The 25,448-nt window shown below is 38.0% G+C and overlaps 2 protein-coding genes across 2 annotated transcripts; one reads left to right on the top strand and one right to left on the bottom strand.

Annotated features, from left to right (window-relative positions):
• Positions 1-405: 405 nt before the first annotated feature.
• LOC139138433 (thioredoxin-like) lies at positions 406-6,771 on the bottom strand. The gene is made up of 5 exons (XM_070706820.1): positions 6,612-6,771; positions 4,117-4,221; positions 3,333-3,392; positions 3,025-3,090; positions 406-2,199 (listed from the first exon to the last, which is right to left on the bottom strand). The coding sequence occupies exons 1-5, from the start codon at positions 6,636-6,638 to the stop codon at positions 2,128-2,130; spliced, it is 330 nt and encodes a 109-aa protein (XP_070562921.1). The 5' UTR covers positions 6,639-6,771; the 3' UTR covers positions 406-2,127.
• A 9,870-nt stretch (positions 6,772-16,641) lies between these two features.
• LOC139139501 (uncharacterized) lies at positions 16,642-18,887 on the top strand. The gene is made up of 2 exons (XM_070708414.1): positions 16,642-16,744; positions 17,562-18,887. The coding sequence occupies exon 2, from the start codon at positions 17,619-17,621 to the stop codon at positions 18,885-18,887; it is 1,269 nt and encodes a 422-aa protein (XP_070564515.1). The 5' UTR covers positions 16,642-16,744; positions 17,562-17,618.
• Positions 18,888-25,448: the final 6,561 nt, after the last annotated feature.

The following is a 25,448-nucleotide window of genomic DNA, read 5'->3' as shown; positions in this document are numbered from 1 at the left end:
ATCATTTGGTAACTTTACGCTAGTAATCCATGTATTTTGGTATCACAATGTCCAGAATGAGTGACTTTGTCCCGTTCATGGTGAAGAGAAGTAAATCAAGTCAAAAGTTGCTGAAGTTTGAAATTCAAAATGGATAGAACTTTTTGTGTCAGCGCCTGTCAGAGATTGAAATGTTAAGGGAAACAAGATTGGAAAATTGAATTTTTTGAATGGGTTTCAAAATGAAAACGCACATTACAACTCCACAATTTACTATCTATTCTCAAAATGTATATCTGATAGAGCTTCTGTAAAATGTCTCGGGACCTCTTTATCTTTAACCAAAAGTCAATTTTCTGTCCTCATTTAGCTAATTGTTTGAGACTATGGTGATGTAACTTTACAAATAAGAGATGACACATGGTCTTGTCTTAACAGTAACATTTTAATTGGGAATTAAAACATGCACATTTTCAGAATTCCAGAAATATCCACAGAAAATTCAACAAATATTTGAGTACGATTAATGAATTGAAGACCAATTTTGATGATTTCACGTGCTGCCATGAGCTGCTCATGATATGTAATATGTCATTTCAGAAATACAAATATATGTAAATGAGATGGAGATAAATTGAATATTGACCCTGTTATATTTTCCTGTGTCTGGCAGGACCTCATTCGTGGTCTATTCACAATAGGATGAAATTTATAAATCTCAAAATGCTTTTGTACTCTGCATCCCTTGAAAGATATTCCTCTCTGAAACACATAACTTGTGCATTTGTCACTTTTTTTCAAAAAAGACGTGTTCATTTTAATAAAGGACCTTGTCAAGTATGCTACCACAGAAGTACCCAGCAGGCTGTACCATTATTTTTAGGGGTGGCTGTCAGTTGTGAGGGGCTGAATGCATGTGATAATGGAAGGTTGGGACAAGCAGTAGTGCGCTTGTGGTAGCAGTTGTTGTTTTAATTGTATCTCTTTTTAGTCTAGAGGATTGAAAAAAGTCATAGGACAGTTTGTTTCTTTCCAATTACTGCAAGAATACCACTATTGCTGAAGGCAAAGTGACCAGTGACCATCTATTGAAAAATTTGCCATATTTATTTCTGAAGATGTGAAAGACATATTCACTCAACGCAAATTTTATTGTCTGGTAATGTCTTTTTCCGTTTGGCACCCACTTCACACATTCTACAACAACCTTTTGGTCAAGCAGAGCCCCTTTTTGCCAGGAATAATACCTATTCATTTTGGTACCTTTCTTTACACATTCTATTACAGCAGTACTTGTAAGTGTAGTTGAACTCAGTCGAGTAATGCCACGGTACATAGTTAAACTTAGGCAAATGCATCTGTACAGTGTGCATGAACACAAGACTCGAAAAAACCCTGTCCCATGTAGGATTTATTGAACTAGTACGTTGTTGAACTTAGTTAAGAGTGTTCAGAAGACACAGCATATGCAAATAGTCTAACGGCTATATTCAGGCCCTCACACCTTTCGGGCACCCCTAAAAATAATGGTACAGAGCACTAGGTACTTACGGGGCAGTATACTTGACAAGGTCCCATAAAGCATATTTTAAAGCAGTGACAAAACAAAAATTTGGAAATTCACCTGCGCTTGGTAGGAAAATTAAAATCGTCAGATGCACAACTATGGGGCCATTCAAAACGTGCCTTGTTTGTTTATGCTATTATCCAAATGATTCTCACTACGAACTTCCAAGATGAGTCTGATCCCTTTCATATGCACCTGACAGTGTGCAATCATAAAGCCTTGTGGTGCCACATGTTAATCAATGACACCTGGGACCGCGTTCACTTCAGGTTATCACACTTAAGGATACTACTTGTATCTTCAGTTCTTCCTGGAGAACAGGATGGAAGTTGACTATAACTGATTATACTGCAAGGACAGCAATTGCCAGGTGTACTGGCTGAGAGAAAATATGATTTTGTTTTGAAGCCATCCTGTTTAAAAAGGTTTATAAATGAAAAATATGACCATTTTATGAACAGACCAAGAAAATAGTCACCTAGGCTTGGCCGTGTGATTCATGCACAGAAAAGCATCACATCCAGCAAGATTTCAAGTCTCCAGATTGCAGGGTAAAATAAAGAGATTGTCGTCACATCCATTCATGCTTTCTTTGGCAAAGTTAGAAGGTAGTAGCGTAGTAGTGCTGCATTGGCTCCGGAGAATTCTTCAACCTGCCATTTGGAGAGAAAAGCGATGTGTTTATTGCAACCATGATGCAAATTGTTGAGTTAAAAGAGAAATCTGCCCAGCCAGACCATAAATGGCTATTTCTCACATACAGATCATTGTTGTTTGCCTTTTTTCTTTCATAAACATGAAGTCTGGTGGCCACATTAATTTTATGGATGCATGGACCAATGCACTATCTTTTGACTCAATCCTATTCATGTCAAATGTGAAGATGAAATTGGCCTTCGCCTGTTACACATTGACTTCCACAATTGACTCTTACAAAAATGAAGGATAAACTAACAAGGATGCATGTGCGCCAATCCAAACATTTTAGTGAGTTATCAGGAGGTACAGGAGGAATATTTATCAAGGCACACGTACATACAATATCAATCCAATGTGTTCACTAGGCTGTAATCTTTGGAGTCACAATACCTCAATGAGTATAGGTCTTGTAGAGAAAATGCATTTATTCTCAACATTTATATTCTCTTGAATACAAACAAATGATACACATGCGTTCACCTTAGATACCTTACATGTGTCAAAGATATCACTAGAGTCGATTAGAAAGCAATCTGACAAACAAAAATAGGGCCTGAGCATGACAATCTTAAAACCTCAAGAAAAGATCATCTCTGCATTCTATCATACAGTCCCACCATTCCCCAACAACAAACAACCAGGAGTGGAAGTGGTATGGATCAAAAGCAATTTATCTGCCAATCTGGACAACAACTTCAATATATTCTTCTCTGGGTCCATCATTCTCACTTCAGCAAGACTCAATAACCTTGTACTTCACTGGCCCTCGATCATCCTACCTTTTCTCCATTTCTGTAGAATTGGAATGTTGGCATACTTTGTATTCTGCAATGATGTGCAGTTTCCTGGAATAAAAAAGGGGGAAAAACTGAGTACATGGCACCATCCAACAAAATGGATGAATCGTGCTAGAATGACCGTCACTCATTGTGCTATTGCAAAAGGATATAAAGACGAACGCTTATTTGAAACTGTTCTTGGGTGTGTGTGTGCCACGGTGTGTGTGTGTGTGTGTGAGACATGAAAATTTCATGAAGCAGATATGAGTTGTGATTAGATTATTAAGCAACTTTACGTCATATCTTACCAAATTCTCGTTCACGTCAACCCTCAGGAATACCACGCTGGTAAATTCAGATGCCATGGCCTACAATGTAAATCATTCATTCATGCTTGCAATACTGATTGCCCTGTAACAAGTGTGACAAGGTGGTAAGCACGCACTGATGGAAACAATATCGCAGGTTACAAAGTTCATCAAGAGCAAGCAATTAAGTTATTGGATTATTGTTTTGTCCCTTCTATATCTTACAAAATGTTGTATTCAAACATGTCTCTCGTCCAGAAATCTTTTTTCATGGCATTACATTTTGACCACAACTCTGCACCTGTGACAAGTGAGGTCGGATTACCTACACGACAGAGAAAAAATTGCAACTCTGAGGTACTCATACAAACGGTCTTACCTAATACTACGCCCTCTACCGTTGGAACTGGATTTCTAGTACACCATTAATTACATGATCAGTGACATTCATTTTTGAAATCAATCGAGTAGAAACGCCCACTTTGATTTTACCGTTACACCTTTCGGTGCTGAAACCCAATCCTTGCCAATTCAGAACATTTTATTTTGTTTCCTCTATGGTAGGCAGGTATTTTGCTGCACTATCCTGTCTCGAAGTGATAAAATTCATCACACCATCACGACATCGGATTTCAAAAAGCAATTAAAATGTTTTCCCTCGCAAAAAATTATAGTATGTGACTGAACATCATAATTATACCAGTCTTCACAGTACAGGATGTTCGTAGGATCACGTAGCAGGTATATATGACAAGTTTCATGGAGTAATGCTGGTTTGACTTACCTCATATATTGGGCCTATATATCTGCATGGACCACACCAGGAAGCCGTAAAATCGACTACCACAAGACTATCACCAGCTGCCTTCAAAGCACTCTCGAAATATTCCTTCGTAATTTAAATAATAGTGAAGCGTTAATTTATATCCACATCAACCAAACTAAAATCAGATACAGAGATGGCGAGTTCCGCCCTTGCTTCTTTGCTGTTCTCGTTTGATTATAGTCGCAGCCCGATAACACTGAGCAAAGAACAAGCAAAAGGTGGCATCGTCGCCCTCTCTACATCTGACCACAGTCCCGCCACCATCCTGTAATCTAATGTTAATCATGTTGTATCCCCTCATCAAAGAGCTATAAAATCCCGGAAAGGACTATTGAGAATACACACATCAAAATTTTAGAAACTGGCTGAAAATATCGAATTTTAAACAGAGACAAATGCTGTATATGTACGGAACGAATGACGCGTCTTGCCACAAAGCATTGGAGAGACCGATCACGTGGAGGGACAGTGGACCGATAAAATAAAGGAAATCACTCGCGCGCACAGGTACAAATGATTTATCACAGTGAAGGTCACCAACAGAGTAATCGTGTGTGTCCCAGTAAAGGTGTAATGAATTTGAAATAGGTTTGATAAGTTAATGCTTTCTGACGACGTAAACCCTGACAACACACCGAATCAATTTTTTGCGTCAGCGATTCTTTATGCTAATCATCAGGCTACCTAAGCGTTAATAATGCGAATGGGATTGCCCCTTGGGGTTACGCATAGTGTCGACCGAGAGCTTTGGGATAGGGTATTCCGTGTTTGACCAGACATCGACATTCTAACCGTGAAAGACGTACGTATTTTCACTGTACAGCGTTGTTTGTCATCTACAGTTGGGTTAAGACCGATTTTTAAAAATGTTCTGCCCTCATGCTGTCACCAGAGCAGTATTCATAACCACAGTTACTCTGAGCATGGATGTAAAAAATAGATATCCATGCTCTGAGCATTTACATCCATGCTCTGACCATAGACCCTAGGTAAACAGTCTACAGCCGAGTCTATGCTCAAACCCACAACAAGGAACAGTTGTCACACTTCTGCGACGCCGTTTATTAACCTGATTACCCCAATTTCCCGTAAACAAGCCGTGGCTCACCATTTACAACATGGGTTTCGGCTAAACCATGGTGGTGAAATGGTTAAGGTCGTTCGGAAGCTAAGTGCTCACGATTGTATTGATTAATGCAACCCTATATGTAAATATGACCTTTAGAAACGCTTTATAATAAATGAACGGGCGGGGGGGGGGGGGGGTACTCCCAGGATTTTTAACCGCCCATAGCCACGTAGTTGACAATATCTACAGGTGTATATTAAATGATCCTGTTGAGGGAATTTTTATTGACTACTATACTTTTGGGATTTTTTCCATTTTCCATGTTATTGCCCCATGTTTTAGGGATTTTTCGTCATAGAAGTGACCCTTTCGGGCGGCACTTACCCGTACACCTATATATGAGTGTAACCCCCCCCCCGTACAACTTATGACGTAATTCGTTCCGGAGTAAATGAGAAAAACAGCCACTATGAAAGTGTTAGTGTTTGATCATTCACTCAGTTCAGACACAGTCCCTCTGGTTGCTATACAAGTATATTGACTAGGGCAACCGAACACTTCGTTAAAATGTGCGTAATAGATATGCGTGACCTTTTATCAAGGGACTACGTAATCAATTTGGTAAATATAAATATTCCAGACCGACCCTCACGTAAACCAATTTTTGTATCGATAAAGAACGAGATTTGCAACATTCGGCAAAATACGTGAAAAGACGAAAGAAAATAGGACTTTTACAACTGAAAGGCCTATTTGCTTTCTTGTGCCGGTAACATTTTAAAGACGCTGTTTTCGTTGGATCATTGTATATGCAGTGATAACACCGTGCTTACACAACTATATTTATGTAGTGTGTACCGAATGCAATATATATTAAAGTGCCATGATGGTTGCGATGCTTTATCGCCAAGGTTTGTTCACAGTGAAACGCGGAGACAGCACACTCAAAAGGTGTTGAGAGAGTAATCCCTTGCAGACCTTACTCGCGTGACTGTGGTAGCGGGTCATCGGGGCGAGTCACGACCGCTTGCTCCGTGACGTGACGTTGCACAGGCAAGCGGGTATTCAGAGAGAGTAGAGCCATGGCTATAGGCATTCGTAAAAGAAAATACGGTCGGTACCATTCAGGGAAATGACACTCTGTGGTCGATAAAATCTATCCGTACAATACATGTAATTACGATGGGAATGCATGCAATCATTTGCGTTTTGGAGGGATTCTTTTAAAAGACAAATCACTGCAACGGCCTTGTCACTCAACGGTCAGAATGATGTAACTTTGAAACAGGACAATATTCGCCCCAGCTCAGAAGACAACAAATTTTCACAGTTTGGGGGACAAAACCTCCCAGATACTAACATTTGTAAAAACACCATCTCTTACCTTCGTTTCAATATCTTTTACTGACATGGCTGCGGTGAGCTTGGTTGTTCGTAGCTGTGAGAAATTTGTTCAGAAGAACAAAGACAACAGAGCGGAAGAGAAGAATCACACAGGGACCGAGAATGAATAAGATACCAATGCCAGTCAACGGCGTCTTTGTATACTCTAAGGATTACCGTACCCTCTAGGTAAATGAAAATATTCCTATAAACACAACATTTCAAGAAAGTTTGCTTTCCAGTCTGCTTGATTAATTTTCTCATTTCTTCGACAGGCAGCTGTCAACGAAATGAAAAGTAGTAATTAAGTTTTAAAATGATAACATATGTACGATCCCACACACTCCTGATATCTTCTGAAGCAAGCCATAGCTTCTTCAGAGATCTTTTATCTTGACAATTATCATGATACTATGATACCATTACAGAAGCAGTCATATAGGACCACACACCTTTCAATAAAAAAAGTTATGCTGCATTAGCTATGCCTGTAAATAACTGGGAAGAAGCCTTTTGTGAATTCAAGGAAATCACCCCCTGTGTGCATGGCCTTACATCCCTAGGTACCCATACCACGATGCTATGATTTGTTTGAGATATGAGACTATAGTCTTATTCCTGAGCCTAACGTACTTCTTGATTTCTTTTGCTGATTTGACCACATCGACGACGTAATCCATAACAATATACAAAGATTTTACTTGTATTTTGTCATTTGACCAAACTCATTCCTATCTCCTGATGTACAAAACGTCTTGGTAATGTGACATGGTAGAAGCCATCATAGAACTAGAATGCAGGACAAATGATATTTAATACCATAAGAACAACACAATTACGTAGATTACGACACAACCCCGAAAGTTTGTTTTTCATTACCAACCTAGGGGATCCTTCATACACTGGCACAGTTTTACCTGTCAGGGTCACGTGTGACCAAACCCAACATCACTCTGATCACTGTCGAATGATTGCTGGTTACCATGAAGTCATGACCCCGATGCAAATTATCTATATGCATTTTGTTAAAGCTTAAGATGCACAAAACAGCTACAGTTTGATCGTTGTTGTAAGTATGGAATATTTCTTGTGTGAAAACAAGTCTGTATCACGCATCAGCGCCATTGCTCCGTCCAGACTGAATTTTCGCACGGTCCAACAACTCACGTCGCAGTTCAGTGTAACACTTTCTGCTTTTTCCGGATGATTTTCCAAACAACAACAACAACAACAACAACAACAACAACAATAACAACAATAATAACAACAACAAATGAAAATAATTACAATGACTACAGCAACAATAATACATGTATGATGAATAATAATGACATCATTTCGATTCATTTGCATTTTGATTGGTAATCATTATTAATATTCTTAAATTGAAAATTCTACTGTGTGGCTACTCACCTTCGCGGCAGAAAGCTAAGACCATGGTGTACACTGATCTTTGTGTGAAATCATTTTTAATGTCGTAATGGCTGTTTCTTACAATTACACAAAATAGAACTACATATAGCGCGCCTTCGAATTTTTGCCCAATTAATGACGACGTCACCGCGAATATCAGGCCACAATGACTGAACAGTGCATGTCTTACAACACAAGTGCGTTGCACTGTATTTGGTCTTTTGAGTTGGAGGACGTGAATTTATCGAACTGGTCCAGAAACTGAGACATTTGAATGACAGAATCAATATATTTGCTGTGATATGATCATGTTGAAGCGATACCCCAGAGAGTACGGCTACGTGTCAAGGTCTCTTTAATCAAACGCTGATGTCGCAACTCAGTTTATGCTTTTATAAATTTGTTTTCAAAACAATCACCGTGACTCATTTCCTTCACTCTAAAGGTGATTAAAATTCAGTGAAGATATTTTGAACTTTTTAATACAACCTGTGCCTATATGATATGAAATGAATTATATTGTACATACATTGAGAATTTTCAATTGCTTCCTGATCTGTGTGATAGTGGGACGTTCTTTTAGATCACAAGTGCCATTGAGCTGACTCTTTTCGTAATGATTTTAAGAATGTTCATAACCACTAGCACAAGTACGGTCGCGAATACTTATAAACTGTTGGTAAAAGAAAGCTTTACTAGTTGAATGGTAGAATCCAGATACAATTATGTACGGACTGGAATATTTCGGCAAATCATGGGATTTGCATGACGATTTATTCTTTGATTATGAAATTGCTCTCTAAACACTACCGCTGATGATACTAGAAGATTTGTTGTGGCGGAAATTGGAGAATTCTACTTCTGATCACCACAGAGGGTTGTCATCAATCAAGGATATCAGCTAAACATTATTGCATATGAGTTCACGGTATTCTAGTTATTTGTATATGCACATAAGTAACCCAGGTTTGACTGGGACTGGACATGTGTCACGGTTTCTGAAGAAGTTGTGGTTAGCTTCTGATCCAAGTGCAGGGATGGAATGTTTGTTGAGCTGACCGTGGAGATGCATTGCTAATTGACTAGAAAGTATTTGAACACACGTGGTAGGTCTGGTGCATACTAGAGACATCTATTTGAGATTCAGATTTAGTTGGTTTTACCATTGCGAGTACTTGTCTATACAATTTTAGGGAGCATTCGTTGTTCAAATTTACCGGATCATTCATCCCGAGTTATGACGTGGTGTTGTCACGGCGCTTCGACAATCCCTGTCAAAGGGCAAGTAACTGTAACTTTTGATGAGATTTTCCACTAATTATTTTAAATGCCAATTGCAAGTTCTTGTTCTTCTTCCCACGGCATGTTCAAAGACCCTTCAGATCTTTTATCGTGTTCGTCAACACGGCGTCTATGTAAAATACGCTGTTATTGCTTACGTTTGAATTCTAATCTAGACTAGACTAGAATTCATTTGCCAACAATAATAAAGCACTTTACGCACGTAGGGGTAGGCTGAGTTGACGAGCTGAATTATGCCTTGGCGAATAAAACTTGAATCTGTCGAAATCTGTACACAGAGATTCATAAGCAATGTCTCTTACTTCGTCAACAACCTCAAAAACGTACCGAATAATGTCGGCTCTCTTCCAACCCCCGTTGGCCACAGTAACAGTTGCCCAGAGTAACATAAATGGATAATCTTATCGACCTCATACGAGTAGAGTACTCCGGCCAGTCTCTTCCCTGAACTTTTGTTACTCTCGACTGAGCCGTTGAGGGCGCACATGTACGGCGTTACCTTCGAACTGACACTAAGGGACTGGACATTAATTACAGGGGGGGGGGTGGGCCGGTGTTTTTTGAAAAACCGCTGCGTAAAAAATAGTGACCCTTCAAAAGTTCATGCACAAAAATTAGTGACCCTCCCCCTTATCCGTGCATGAAAATAAGTGACCCTCCCCTGTTACTCAATACCCCCCAAAAACCCGCAATGTGTTAAAGACCCCCTTCTGACTTGCTATACTTTTTAAGTCGCCCTCCCGAAAGGAAGGCAAAATGTGGCCGATATAACGCGTTGTCCAAGAAATATCAAATCATATGTGTGTGATAATTCATGTAAATGTACTTTGCTTGAAGTGGCAGGTAAAAAGTGCATGCCTGTACAAAAAATGTAATTTTTAGAATTTATCGATAATGTTGATTCACTATACATGTAGTCGACTATAAGAAAACTACGAACATGTATTTTCCAGTATAAAACTAGCTATATCTGTTCATATACAGATGTTTAATAACTGATATAGATATACTTGATTAGCATGGGTTGTTTACAAGTGCACATGTGAACAAGATATTTGATTTTGGAATTTCTGTCAAAATGTTGATCCACTATACATGGGAGTCTATGACAAAACTATACATGGGAGTCTATGACAACACTGTCAAAAAATTGTCAGAATTAAAAATTTGCACTATTTGTGCATATATGGACCCTCAATAATTGACATAATTGTGCTTGATTAGAAGAGGGTGGTAAAATGTGCATCTGTGTACAATAACTTTGTTTTTGGAATTTCGCATAAAATGTTGATCCACTATACATGGGAGTCTATGACAAACTGTAAAAAAAATTTTCAGAATTAAAAATATGCACTATTTGTGTATATATGACCCTGAATAATTGACATAATTGTGCTTGATTAGAAGAGGGTGGTAACACGTGCATCTGTGTACAATAACTTTCTTTTGGAATTTCGCATGAAATGTGGATCCATTATACATTGTAGTCTATGAAGAAACTATGAATAATTTTTTTTAAATACAAAACTTGGCAAATCTGTGTATTTATGTATGCTTGATTATTGATATTTATGTTCTTGATTAGACTAGAGTGGTTACAAGTCCATGTGTGTGTAAGAAATTTGATTTTGGAATTTCACCGAAATGTTCATTCACTATACATGGCAGTCTATGGTGAAACCCTATGAATAATTTTTTTCCAATACAAAAATAGGTAAATCTGTGCATTTATGTACACTGAATTATTGGTACTAATATTCATGATAGACTAGAGTGATTTCAAGTCAATGGTTGTGCAAGAAATTTGATTTTGGCATATCACTTAAATGTCGATTCACTATACATGGCAGTCTATGATGAAACTATGAATAATTTTTTTCCAATACAAAAATAGGAAAATCTGTGCATTTATGTACACTTGATTATTGGTATTAATGTTCATGATTAGACTAGAGTAGTTTCAAGTCAATGGGTGTGCAAGAAATTTGATTTTGGAATTTCACTGAAATGTCCATTCACTATACATGGCAAGTCTATGATGAAACTATGAATAATTTTTTTCCAATACAAAACTTGGTAAACCTGTGCATTTATGTACACCTAATTATTAGTATTAATATTCATGATTAGACTAGAGTGGTTTCAAGTCAATGGTTGTGCAAGAAATTTGATTTTGGAATTTCACCAAAATGTTGATTCACTATACATTGTAGGCTATGAGGAAACTACAAATAACTCATAGGTTATCTGATCCTAAATTGTTATTCAAAAGTTGTTCGACCTGAAGCTTCCAGTTGTTATTGATGACACTATGCACTATTCTGAACAGTTTGTATTCTGTCAATGTCCTCAAAAAATTAAAAAATGTACATACAGCGACATGAACGTTTGACACCGACCTATACCCAATGTATTGTCAATGGGAGAATGATGTCAAATAAGTAATCTCCCAAATTGTTATTGAAAGACTTATTATAGGGGACAGTTATGCACAATAGTGTTGAATAAGTAGAAATCATGACAACTTAAATCAATGTGGCTGCTTGGATCATCAATACATTGTTTATTATACCTGAAATTTGCGCCCGAAGGGCGCGCCGAAAATGGTAATGGCAGAAAATGAAAGTGCCAGGAGGTATTTTTCTTATTTCAGTATTCCGTAACGTGCACATGCAATTTCAGCTTTGATGCATGAAAAAAGGTGACCCTCCCCCATAAGCTTGAACAAAATTTTATGACCCTTCAAAAATGCTTGCGCGAAAAATGGCGACCCACCCCCAAAAAACACCGGCCCACCCCCCCCCTGTAATTTGTGTCCAGTCCCTAAAGAGCGTAAATCTACGAGAACTACATGCAGCGTTGGTAGTTACAAGCAGAGTTTGTTACTCATGCTTGTTCCCTAAATTAAGACAATAACGACTCACAAAGGACTGTCAAAAAATGCTCATCTCTAGGAGAATATCGTAGCAATCAGACGTCCGCATAGTAACAGTCAAGTCAAATATACACATACCAAGGGTGTAATCTTTGGGCTGTCGAGATATTGAAAGAGTATTGTCATCATGATGATCATTCAGACACAGACTGTGATTCAGACAAGTATATGCGTCACGAAATCTTTCAAAGTTCATTTTTGTGAATTACTCTCGAAAACACTGCACTGTTTGCGCTGTAATGGTTTCGATATGAAACTGTCAATTTACATTTGAACTGATCTCAGTTTGTGTATACAGCTTATCAATGATCTTTTACGTACCATTTTCATTCTTTCACGAGTAGGACTTTGAAAAGTTACACCTTTTTTGCACCCTTGCGTCTTATCATGCGCCCTAGGGTACCAATATCCATGATATATGCATCCATGTGTCTCGTTCATTTATGTACAAATGGTATGTTGGTGAATGCTTTGTGCACAGATTCTAGGGATAAATATTTGCATAAATGTATGTTTTACAAGAAATGCTGACACATAGCGGATATTGATATAAGTTGTATTGGGGCGCAATGTATGTGAAAATTTATCAAGTAGTAGGAGTAATGTTTCTGGCCCATGGCCAAAAGGTCTAGTTCTGTAAACACTGCATAACGAGCTCGAAAACCCGGCAACTGGAGATCAGTCGTCTCATCTAAAAAGGTAAACGTTATAGCTGTCATAGCCTGAGTGACCCCGTGAAGAGTTTGTTTTACAAATGACACATGGCGGGATTTGAACATCACGCTGCAGGGGCTTTTATTTTTATTTGCTTCTATACCAGGGGCCTATACTTGGACGAGTACAGTGTCCCTAAACTAAAATATTCATGGACTACCAGCCATCGTCACTGGGCTACCAACTTCAGAAAATGGTAGCCCAAGTGAACTACCAGGGCAAAAAGTTAATTTCGAGCCCTGGTCTGTATCTAATTGATCACGGAGTGACCGTGAATTTATATCTTCCATTGCGAGTCACTAACATAATCCGACGGCCGCTTACTGTAAAATGTTCAAAACAGAATGTAACAATCCGGTACACAGTTACCTTGCCGAAATCCGTCGTCGCCAAATTTACAAAATCGTTGTTTCCTGCCAGAAACCCCATCTCTAAAGGTTTCTACGTCTCGTTGTCAGAGTACAGTAGTCGTTTTACCCGTAGTACTAGGTTCATGATGAGATCAACTCAAGACAGTTTTCTTCTATAGCAACTTACCTTGTTGAATGACATGGTCATTCAGTGGAACACAAAAGTCCATTTTTGGCTCCGCCAAAACACCCGAACAATCAATAACGCTACTCTTTGATCTGGCCGAGCATCAAAGCATCCAATTGGACGGCATATATAGCCTGTACAAGGTGTACGATCAAAGTGCCACGAGAATAAGTATCATGGTAATGTACATGTAATAAATGTGCACAATTATGTGACTTCCGAGTTTAATTTCGATGTTTCTGAACGTAACCTTCTACATCCTTTCAGGAAAATGGTGGACTACCTCTGAATACATGCATGAAATGGTAGAATGATTCTTCCAAAACGATTGCGTGAACAAATTTGCCTTTTCTCTAAAAGTATTAGCCGTCCGAGACGTTCCGATGGAACATTGTTGGCAATGAAGTGTTGAATTTGATATAGTGTACATGCAGATGATTAAATCAGTTTTTTTGTAAGGTGGCAACAAGTACGCAAACTTAACGGTCAATGAATCGAAATTTTGGAAGTATGGAGGAGTACAAAAGATTTTATAATTAGAGAAAAAAACAGGCAAAACAAATGACTCTTTTGAACACTCGTCAAGCTTGGTTTGAAACTCGTACCAACGCACGAAAGGGAAGATTAGGTGAGCATCGTGGGCGTTTGGCTGGTGCATGGGCTGATCGGTTCAGATGTGGGCGGAACCCACGTTGTTGTGTTCTTGAGCACTGCACTCTACTAGGTTCTCCCCCACGCTAGATTGATGACTTATGTTCAACGCTTGGGATGCGTGTGTGCATTGTGTAATATGCAGTGTATATATGAAATAGATGGAAAAATAAGCAAACATTACATATTTTGGTAAATGTTATCATAATATGAAAGAAGAAGGATAAAAAATAAGTAAAGAAGTGAATACGAACGGAGAAAATCTTTATGTTGATGTGCATATACTGCCACTATTCTCCTCTGCTTTCAGGCGCTGATATTGTCGTATAACAGGTTGCTCACCGGCATTCCGCTCTCAGACTGAAACTGTGCTAGCTTCCTGTGTCCTGCTAAAATACTACAGGTAAAACATCTCGACGTTTTAACCATAGGGAGCTCTTCTTCCTTGTATATGTGTGTCTGTCTGTGTTTGTTTGTGTGTGTTTTTTGTTTATTTCAGCGAAACGCTGTTTTGTTTATATTTGTCAATAAAGAGCAGTTTATTCATTTGTTTGTTTACATGTATTTCCGATGGTTAGGGTTAGGGTTAGGGTTAAGCTTAAGTTAGGGTTAGGGTTAGTCACTCCCTCTGTATTACCATTCTGGTAATATAGAGGGAGTGGCTAACCCTAACCCCAACATAAGCCTAACCCTAACCCTAACCATCGGAAATACATATAAACAAATAAATAAAGAAATGAATGAATAAATAAATAAATAAATAAATAAAATAAATAAATAAATAAATAAATAAACTGCTCTTTATTGACAAATATAAACAAAACAGCTTTTCGCTGTTATTTTATTAAAAATAAATAAACAAACACAAACACTTACACACACACACAAACACAGACACACATAAACAGGAAGAAGAGCTCCCTGTGTTTCAACTGCTAATATTTTTACTCCATAGCAATGTTTTAAATAAGAATACAAAAGATACCGGAGGAGTGCACGAGCACATTATGGGTTATATTTATTTGTGAAACTCCTCTGTCGTGTGGCACTGAACGAGAGACAGAGATCGGTAGATTTGACCCTGGAAAACGATGGGATAGTTAGTAAGACAGTCAGACCATGGTTAGACTATTAGTCGAAATACCATAATCCGAAGAACATGCAATCATGCCAATTAGAAGTCTTCAGTAGGGCCTTGGCATCAAACCAGGCTGGCTATTCCACAATCTGGAAGCTTCGTGAACTTTATCCCGCCAAAGAAAACTGACCTATGTCATTCAATGCGACATTGATCGTCGTGTAAGCCATTTTCCAAAACTTCGACTCCATTAAAGTTGACAATCAGAACATGACGAATATGGAGGCAGACGCAAGACACCAGGCAAGAAGGTGTCTTCTAGCATTCTGTACATGCAGTTGCAAAACTTTTCGCACAACATATCTTACAGTCAAGTCGAACACTCACTGTGTGTCATGTAATGGTCCTTTTAATTCATCATTAGTAGCAAACAGCATACACATGGACTACTTCTGTTTATGTATGAAAGAAGATATACTTCTTGAAATTAAGGATCTTTTCTAGTTATGTTCAGTGTAATTACTGAATTTTAATAGAAACTACTCCAAAAGACGACAAGATATGTATAATTATCAGCTTAGAAAATTAAATAAAAGCAATGTTTTAGTCACAATTTTTTCAGCTTTTCGGGTTCTTTTTTCACGCTTGTTACGAACTTCAGCTGGGAATATACTGATTAGACAAAGTCTGTAGAACTTTTACACATGCTTACATAGCAGATAGTCAGTAAAAATCTAAATTTCAAGCACTAGATTAATTCAGAATGAAATCAACATTCAAACAATTGGTCATTGCAGTGGAAAATATATATTCCATTTCAAAATTACTAAAACACCATTTTTACGGGTCAATATGTCAGCGATCGAAAGAAAAACTAATCGTGATCATAACGACAGTTGTACGGCGCAAATTCTGTCACGACAGACCTCCAGAAACGACTTCTACATACTCTCTATTTGCTTTTCTAATTCTTCCTTCCAGTTTTCACACGTAAACGCTATCTCTTTTACCTGTGTAAAATATCGATGAAACAACTCGTTTCCTACCACTTTTAATTTTAAGAAATTATTTCAGTCCCTAGAATATTGCGTGTACAGTATTGATGAATTTACTTATTTTTCTACGATTTGCATATTAAATTTGCTAAGGCAATAAAGAGAAAAGTGTAGAGAGTCATATCTACCTAACTAGAATGCTCACATAATTGTATCCTTATCATAAAAGGAGAGAACTTTGAAACATTAACTGGAAAACCCAGGCAACTGCATGGGTTCATTTTATGTATAGTATTTGATCATGCTATAGTCATTCTTTGTTGATCATTTTGGTTAAAGTGAAATAGATATTACTTTTTACATGTGCAATTTAATGTTAAGTATTTTCTTTGCATTTATTAGGAAAGAAGAGATTTGGCAATTTAAAGTCACATTACAAGTTGCATGGTGTAGTTCCGAGAGATCATGGCTTGAAGGGCAAGAGACCAGCAAATGCATTTTCTTTTGAAGTAAGTAAATTAGTCATATTAAAACTTTAACTAACTGTGTAGTCAGCAAGATAGAATTTTTGTAGTTAATTTAACATGGCTTTTTCCTGTGAATCATGGAATTGTGTAGTATGTATAAACATACATATCTGATGACACAGGGCCAGGGGCTACCATATCCAGTTTGGTAGCCCTCTTAGGCTACCGCAAATTTCGAGTACGTAGAGTATTTGTGAAAGTTGAAAGTTTTCTTGAAGATTGAACACAGGACAGATTTGACACTTGGAATTCATTTTTTTTTAATTCTCTGTCGGAAATTTTATTGGTACTAGTACGTACAAATACTTACCTATTTGTGAATGTTCATGGTTTTTTCAAGATTGAACACAGGACATAATTGACATTTGACATTCATAAAATTTGTTTTATTTTATTTTATTTTCTGTCAGGAATTTCATTGTGAGTACAGATACTTACCTATTTGTGAAAGTTCATAGTTTTCTTCCAGATTGAAAACAAGACAAATTTGACAAAATATTTACTTTATATTGTTCTCTATCAGACTTGCATCATAAATCCAGACTTGCTGTTGCATGACTAATACAAAGTAAGAAGTGTCACATGGACTGTATAATTGCCAATATTTGTGGGCTACCAATCATAGGCTTTGGGCTATGAGCTGTAGTCCAAGTGGGATGCCATTCAAAAAAGTTTAATTTGAGCCCTGTGTCAGGTATTCACATGTAGTAGTTTACTGAATTCTTGTTTAAATTACATTGTAATATTGTTCCCCTGCGCCTTGATGCAACATAACGGTCCTTTCTCCTCACTCTTTCAGGTAGCACGAGATGTAGTGCGGTTTTTGGTACGATATGGTGGAGAGAACGGGTTACCTATGCCAGCAGCACCCCGTGGTCGAGATGGGAGGGCCCCTGTTTACTTACCTTCGAGTGACAGATTTGCAGATGTCTACAATAAATATGTCGATGCATGCAATGACTGTGAGCCAATCAAACAGCATGTTGGTGAGACAACTTTTCGGAACATTTGGCTGTCATGTGTCCCCCATATACAGAAGATGGAACCGTGTACAGATGTTTGTGCTAAGTGTGAACAGTTCCGAAATAATTTAAAGTATGCAGTAACTGAGGACGACAAATTGATCAATAGTTTAGCCTTTTCTGAACACATTTTAAAAGCCCAGAATGAAAGGAAATTTTTGAATGAGTGTATCAGGAAAGCACAGGATGAGTTGTGTGATAGAGATTTTAGTTTACCTGCTACTGCATGTTCACAAGATTTATACTCGGTTCATTACACTTTTGACTTTGCTCAGAGTTTTGTTTTACCTCACCAGTCTCGTCAGGTCAGTCAGCTGTATTTTTTGAATCCCTTGCGTGTCAACTGCTTTGGCATATGCAATGATGGGCTTAAATTACAAATGAATTATCTTTTTGATGAGTCACAGACTATAGGTATTGACAACAAGAGTTGTCATGGTGCTAACAATGTTGTTAGTATGCTCGACAATTATTTTAATCATCATGGTTTAGGTGAGAAATCCTGTCACTGTCATGCAGATAATTGTGGAGGTCAAAATAAGAATAAAACTGTAGTTCATTATTTTTGTTTTCGCACTAGTACAGGATTACACGATGAAATCAATTACCATTTCTTAGAGCCAGGCCACACTAAATGTATATGCGATGCTTGTTTTGGAAAGATTCGTCAAAGTTATCGTAGAAGTGATGTTGATACTGTAAGCCAGTTAGGTGAACTAGTAAATAAAAGGGCAAAAATGAATAGTTCAAAACTGTACATGTGCCATGGGTCTTCTGAACCAAATTTTCAGTGGTACAAATGGGACAAGTTTCTTTCCACATATTTGAAACCTGTTAAGGGAATTCGAGGCTACCATCACTTCAGATTTACCAAGGATAACCCTGGTTGTGTGTTTGTACGCAGAGTATTAACAGACAGCGAGGAAAGAATTGATCTTGTAAAGCAAGGTGTTTCATGGCCTCCATCTCCCATCTGTAAGCCAGACTTGTTGCCTGCTGGTGTGTCTGGTGGTCTTAGTCTGGCAAGATGGAGGGAGCTGACTAAATCAATAGCTCCATATGTAAGGGAGCCCTACAGACATGAATTTTGCCCTGAGGAGTAAATGCAGACATCAAAATCACTATTACAGTAACATTGCAATAAAAAATTGTTTTATCTGGTAGACACCAAGTATGTAAAATAAACTGCAATGATTTTATTGTTGTCGGTTTTGGCATAAGACAATTCATATCATTAAAAGAAATTCAATGGCGTAGGGTACTCTTACTGGACTTTGGCCAATATAACTTTTAGAAAGCATATGAATTTTCCATTAATAGCATCCAACAAATACCTTGTGCAATCAATCAATCAATCAATCAATCAATCAATCAATCAATGGTGTATTGGGAATTTTACTATTCTGTGGGGTACTAGAAGAGAAACTGTAGTTGATAACACAAAACAACAAATTTGAAAAATAGACAAAAGATAGAGATAGTGCCCCCTTTAATGGATGGGCCGCCCACTTGAGGGTGCTTTTTATGTGCATTTCCTGAGGAAGTGGTACCTAATTATTCTGTTGTCTATAAAACGTGTCACATTTTGTTTCATGCAAGTGCTTTGAAATATAATTCATATTATCATGCATTTAGATTTATTGTGAATTGTCCAAGAGTTCTTAAATGCAATTTTTGTGGTAGGAATTACTCCTTATATGCATAATGTCAGTTAGGGCAATTGAAGCAAACTCGGTGCAGTTTGATATAAAATGTATTTTTATGCTCTTGACTTGGGAAATATGAATGTTGCTTGGGTTATGAATAGCTGCATCATACCTTCAACAAATACTTCTGTTGGTGGTATTAATGTAATTTTGAAGTAACACCTTACCACAATCATTAGTTGTCACATTTTTATTGTGTGTACACGTGTAAATAAAAGAGCTTTTTTTTAAATAGAGAGCTTTGTGCTTGTGAATCCTTACCACCCCTATGAAAAATAGAATAACCCAACTAATAGAAAGTATGTTGTTATGCATATGACGTCACCGGTCATTGAATATAATGCTAAGACTTAACTAGAACATCAATGAACACTTTTATTCCTACAATTAAAACACACTGACCCCTTCAGGTTGTTCCAAACCACCGTCAAATGCCCCTGACATGAGAGATGTTTAGTAAGTTTGGTAAGGGTTATTTGTCACTAATAAAGTGATTTTAGTAGGAAGTGACAAATTGTTCTAAAGCACACTATCACATTTGTGGTCATTCACAAAATCTGTGGTCAATGATGACTTTACGTTTGCATCTGTACTGAAATGTTTCCCTTTCCGTATAAAAATGAATGCATGTAGACATTGTGACCCCCATAAATAAAATGGAATCGCCCACCATCAAACCACATTACCTTTATATACAGAAGGTGTTGATTTCTGGTAATATATGGAAATACCAAAAGGAATTGTGATTAACACTTTTTAAATGATAATGTTTTCACATGCAACCACAACTGATCCCGAGGGAAATCACAATAAAAAGTGTGTAAACAGAGGTCAAAGGTCACATCTTCAGAAGGGCTAAAATCATGGTTATAGAGTGAATTGAGCAGAAAAAGACGTTTTTTGGGAAAGATGACCATGTCAGCTATTGAAAAATGTAAAAATCTCAAAATCGACAATTTTGACCCTAAGACCCCTTTCTGCTTGTCACATTGCCTACCTCGGACGTCCATGTCTGCGAGCCGCCCTCGTCTCTCCGGTCATAGTTCACCTCCATCCGCTGGGGTGCATCTTCGATGAGCCGCTACATATCACCATACATTCGCTCGTGCTGCTGGTTCCGTGGTCCTTCGTCGGGGTCTGCCATCTCTCGTACACGCCCCTCGTTGACTCTACCACCAGATCTCAGAAACCTACAGCCATGCTGCTTCAGTATACCCGGATTCTCCACCAAATTGTTGCGCTCGTAGTTAGGGGAATTTACGAGTTGAGGTACCAGTCCGGATCGTAATGCTTTCAGTAACTGAAGCTGACACACCAAGATGTAGATTTAACACAACCTTGTACTTTATTGCAAAATGGCGACCGTAACGTTCACTGTAAACGGTCAGATCTCAAGTCTCTCTCTAGTCTAAGCTCTCTACAAAGTTAAATACATATTCAAACTTACATAATTACAAAAGTTATCACGTGGTAATTTTCGCGCCAGTCTTTGATTGTTTCTTAAGATTAAATACGATCACACCACGTTCTCGATTGTTCTCATTGAAATCTTAACCAATGATTAATTAAACTATCACGCTATCTCTTATCTGCTTCTCGTACGATCTGAGTCAATGAACTTCACACGCTTTGGCCACGTGAGGGACGTTTCGAGATAAATCTCTACAGGGAGGGGCGTTACACCTCTGCATTAGGGCATGTTTTTGATTTAAATTTAAAATATCACACACTTCGTTTTTTTTTGTCTGTATTATTTCAATGACGTGGCGAAAAAACAGACAATAGATGATTTGGAAACGTCTCATTATAGGCCCATAAGCTGCAACTCTGCGAAATTTGTCCAACCTCAAGGTACTTTCAATTTGCTAAGATATTCATTGCAATCTACAAATTGAACGATATAGTCATTAACTATGCCTCAACAACATTTGATTGCGGCAGAATAGGCAAGAAATTGAACACATTTTTGTTCATTTTAAATATCCCCCATTTTCAAAATCTTGCCATATTATGCCGAAAAAGGAGAATTTTTTGTCAACGTGGAGTGAATCCCTTTCCCGTCCTTTCAGTGCGTTGCAATATGTTGTATTTGTAAAGACTCAAATGTGTACATATACCATTTACGCTGTTTGTAGTTGCACGGAGGCGGCCATATTTCGATGCGGCTCCCGTTTATTATTTGTCTTACTGAAACCTCCTCATGCAGTCCAACTCAGTAGATAATTATACTTGAGTGAACATCTCTGAGTAAGAACATTTGTATGAACTAATTTTAATCAAAATATAAAATCATGAAAATAATGTCAAAAGTCGCAGCTCATTTGCCTTAAAGTACATCACAAGAAATGCACCCCTTATTGTGACGTCCTCACATTCCTGAGAAGGAGTGTAGTGGATCTCGCCAGATCTCGACAGCTCGCAGCTCGCATCTCGCTATTTCACGCTCATGGCGAAAGTCGGCGAGCACATGAGATATTAAAACTCTTGTCAATTTAATTGTCCACAAGCAAACGTCAATAATAATAGCAACGTCCTTTTGCTTATTTCGGTCTGTCAGGAATTTATTTTTAATTATAAGGCCTGTTCTTTGCAGCCCTTTCCGCTTTTATCGGTGGTGTGTACATGAAGTCATTCATATATTCAAGGTAATTGTATTTTAACTGGGCATTCTAGTGTTCGTAGCTTAACAGGATTTGGCAATTATCAGCGAGATGAGTTGAAGGAGTTTGATTTTCATGACAGATTACCTTGTAATCCTATAGCTAAAAAGAAGCAATATTCTTCCGAGCCGCCTATTTGCAAATGGGCCTTATCTTACACCGTGAACATAGGCTAATTTGATTTGTTGACAATATAAATTCCTAGTAGAGCTGTTATTATAATCTGATCAACGAAGATACTAGGGCAAAAATTTCGTCGGAATGTTTCTTACGGTTCCAAGACAAGTAATTGACCTTTTAAGCTAACAATTGTCTAGTGGTCAATTAGCTCACAACCCCGTAAATTATATATATTTTCGTTAAGCCTAGATATACGGAAACATTTGGTTAACATAGTGTCACCATTGTTTACTATCACGTGACAGGTACTTTCAATAGCCTTTCAAAAATCGGTTTTCCCTATATTTTGTTTCAATGCTCTTAGATATGTAGCTGAAATTTTATGTGAGTGCAAACTCTAATAAGGATCTTCCAAAGAGTGTCTCAGAATTTTTTGAAATCTTATAAAACAATTTTTATGCCAGAAAAAATTCCGGAGTAGTGATTTTAATCCTAGTTTATTTCTTTAAAATTGTGCTCCGAAAAGCAAGCAAGATATAAAAAATCTGAGACACACTTTCGAAGAGCGCTGTGACAGGTCGCATTCCAGCTAGCTTGAGTCAGATATTTTGAAGTATTGAGACAAAACATATTTCCATGAGGTAAAGGGAAGATTCAGCGACCGTTTTTGTGCACAGTCGATCTGTGCAAACTTTTCTCGTTTTCTATCAGATCACATACTTCCCCTCAGCCTACGCTCTGCAACATTCCCATTAACAGCCTGGCCGAAGCACTCCTCTGGACCATCAAGCGTAGAGAAAACTCACAGGACTTTTTGCATTACCAAGACGACTACCTTGGAGCTGCACCCCCTCCCAATTTGCTCTTCCCTCAATGCCAGCACCTCCTCGACACCATGCTCAACACATGCAAATAATGACAATAATAATAGTTCATTGTTTAAAGACCACTACACGCCTCGTCTCGGTGGTCTGTACATTGCAGAAAATCACTGGTCGAAATAAAAAATTCAAAGAAAATACAAAATAACTCAGAGAAAAAATCGTAATAAATCAAACGATAAAAATAAGCAAGCTTAAAATCTAGTCAAAAAAAGGATCCCACCTATTAAAAAACAGAAAAGAACGTATTTTAAAAATGACATTAAAAATGATAAAAAAAATGCAGGTAAAATTATATCCAAGCCAGCAGTAGCATTGACGAAAAATAACAGTTTTAAGAGACTCCTTAAAAAGAACGAATTTCGTAATCACCCGAAGCTCGGGCGGCAAACTATTCCACAATTTAGGGGCATACACACTAAAAGCTATGTCATCATATGTTCTAGAAAGTTGTTTCCCGTGATCTTTGACAGAAAAGGGATTCAATCTTACACCGACACTCCTTCTCGTATTATGTACTGGACGATCGATTGTTACTAGATCTTAGAAGTAATTTGGAACTTATTCACATTGATGGACAATTTGAAAAACTAGACAAAGAAATTTAAAACGGATCCGTTCTTACTGGGAGCCAATGTAAATCCTTGAGTATAGATGTCATATCAATGTTACGGCCAATCTTCCGTTCAGTGACCAAACAAGCAGCAGAGTTCTGAATGTGTTGAAGCTTGCTCAACCTATATGAAGGTACGCCAAAAAGTAGAATGTTACAATAATCTAACTTCGACGTGACAAAAGCGTGAACCAATTTTTCAGCACTTGACTGGTCTAACAATTTTCGAATTTTACTTATCTGTCAAAGTGAATGAGATGCCACCCTACAAAGATAACGAATATGCTCGTTCATGAGACCGAACTAGTCAAGCACCACGCCATGGCCTCACCTATTCGGACATTCATTGTAACAAATTGTGGACCAACAGTACAATTTCAGGGGGTAATCAAGACAACCTCTGGCTTCCCATTAGTAAGTGCCAACTAATTGGACATCATCCAATGCCGAATTTCATCTACGCATGCCTCTATGGGCACAAAAGGTTGAGCTGGCAAGGATGTCACAAGCAAAGGTAAAGTCCAGAATCATCTGCATATATGACAGAATTTACGCCATGACGTGTGATGATATCCTCAATCGGAGACATGTACAAAGCAAACAAGACTGGTCCCAATACTGAACCCTGAGGCACACCATATTTTAAAAGGCATTTGTCAGATAACATCGACTTGACAGAGTCCTGTTGTGTTCTACCTTTCAGAAAGGATTCAAATCATGTTAAAGCAATTTCTGGAAAGCCAAAACGATAACGTAACCTACCCAGGGGAATGTTATGGTCAATAGTGTCGAATGCCGCTGGCAAATCTAAAAGAACCAGGACGAAATATGGTGTTTATCGAGAGCGAGCATGACATCGTTCAACATGCGTATAAGTGCAGTAATGGTGCCATGCCCCTCGCGATAGGCAGACTGAAAACGACCGTACAGAGAATTTTCGGACAGATAACGATTTAAACGAAAAAAGGCACACTTCTCCAAAAACTTGTCCAGAAAACTACAATTTGATACAGGACGATAGTTTTTCATTGTATTACAATCAAGTCCACTTTTCTTAATGAGTGGACGAACAATGGCTGTTTTGCAATCAGTTGGAAAAACACCAGACGAAAAAGAAGAATTTACAATACGGAGCAGAAATGGGGCTAATTCATTTACACATGCTTTAACCAGCTGTGTGGGTATGGGATCTAGTTGACACGATTTATAAGGTATTTTGCTATCAATAGAAATTACATCATCAAGACACAAAGGTTCAAAAATGGAGAGCGAGTTCTGATACAAGAATGGTTCAATACTGAGAGGACTAGCATTTTGCAGTTTTTTTGCGAATGTCTAGTGTTCAAAAAACATTGCAAAGGCAGCTGGTAATTGAGATAGTTCATGATTGTTTGGGAGAATGTTGGAAGCAGATTTCTTTGCACTGGAAATGTCGTCAACAATTCGGAACAGTTCCTTGGTATTTGCGTTTTCAATTTTACTTCGATGAAAAGACGCTCTATCCAAATCCAAACTTTCTTATGTACTCAACACGAGCAGCGATATAAATCTGTCTGTCAATTTCAAGTTGAGAAGAGCGCCACTTTTGTTCCAGTGATCTCAAAGCTTTACGCTCAGCCAGTAGGTCTTCTGTACACCAGTCGGCAAGAGGTTTCTGCACGATGGTTCTCTGTTTGGCAGAAGC

The sequence above is a fragment of the Ptychodera flava genome, chromosome 8 (genome assembly GCF_041260155.1).
Source record: "Ptychodera flava strain L36383 chromosome 8, AS_Pfla_20210202, whole genome shotgun sequence".
Classification (NCBI taxonomy): domain Eukaryota; kingdom Metazoa; phylum Hemichordata; class Enteropneusta; family Ptychoderidae; genus Ptychodera; species Ptychodera flava.
This window is presented reverse-complemented; position numbering and strand designations above follow the sequence as displayed.

Coding starts and splice junctions, on each gene's coding strand:
- LOC139138433 (XM_070706820.1), bottom strand. CDS start 6,638: ATGTCAGTAAAAGATATTGAAACGAAG. Junction 3,091..3,332: donor TTGACGTGAACGAGAATTTG/GTAAGATATGAC, acceptor TTTTTATTCCAG/GAAACTGCACATCATTGCAG. Junction 2,200..3,024: donor TCTACAGAAATGGAGAAAAG/GTAGGATGATCG, acceptor TCCAAATGGCAG/GTTGAAGAATTCTCCGGAGC.
- LOC139139501 (XM_070708414.1), top strand. CDS start 17,619: ATGCCAGCAGCACCCCGTGGTCGAGATGGGAGGGCCCCTGTTTACTTA.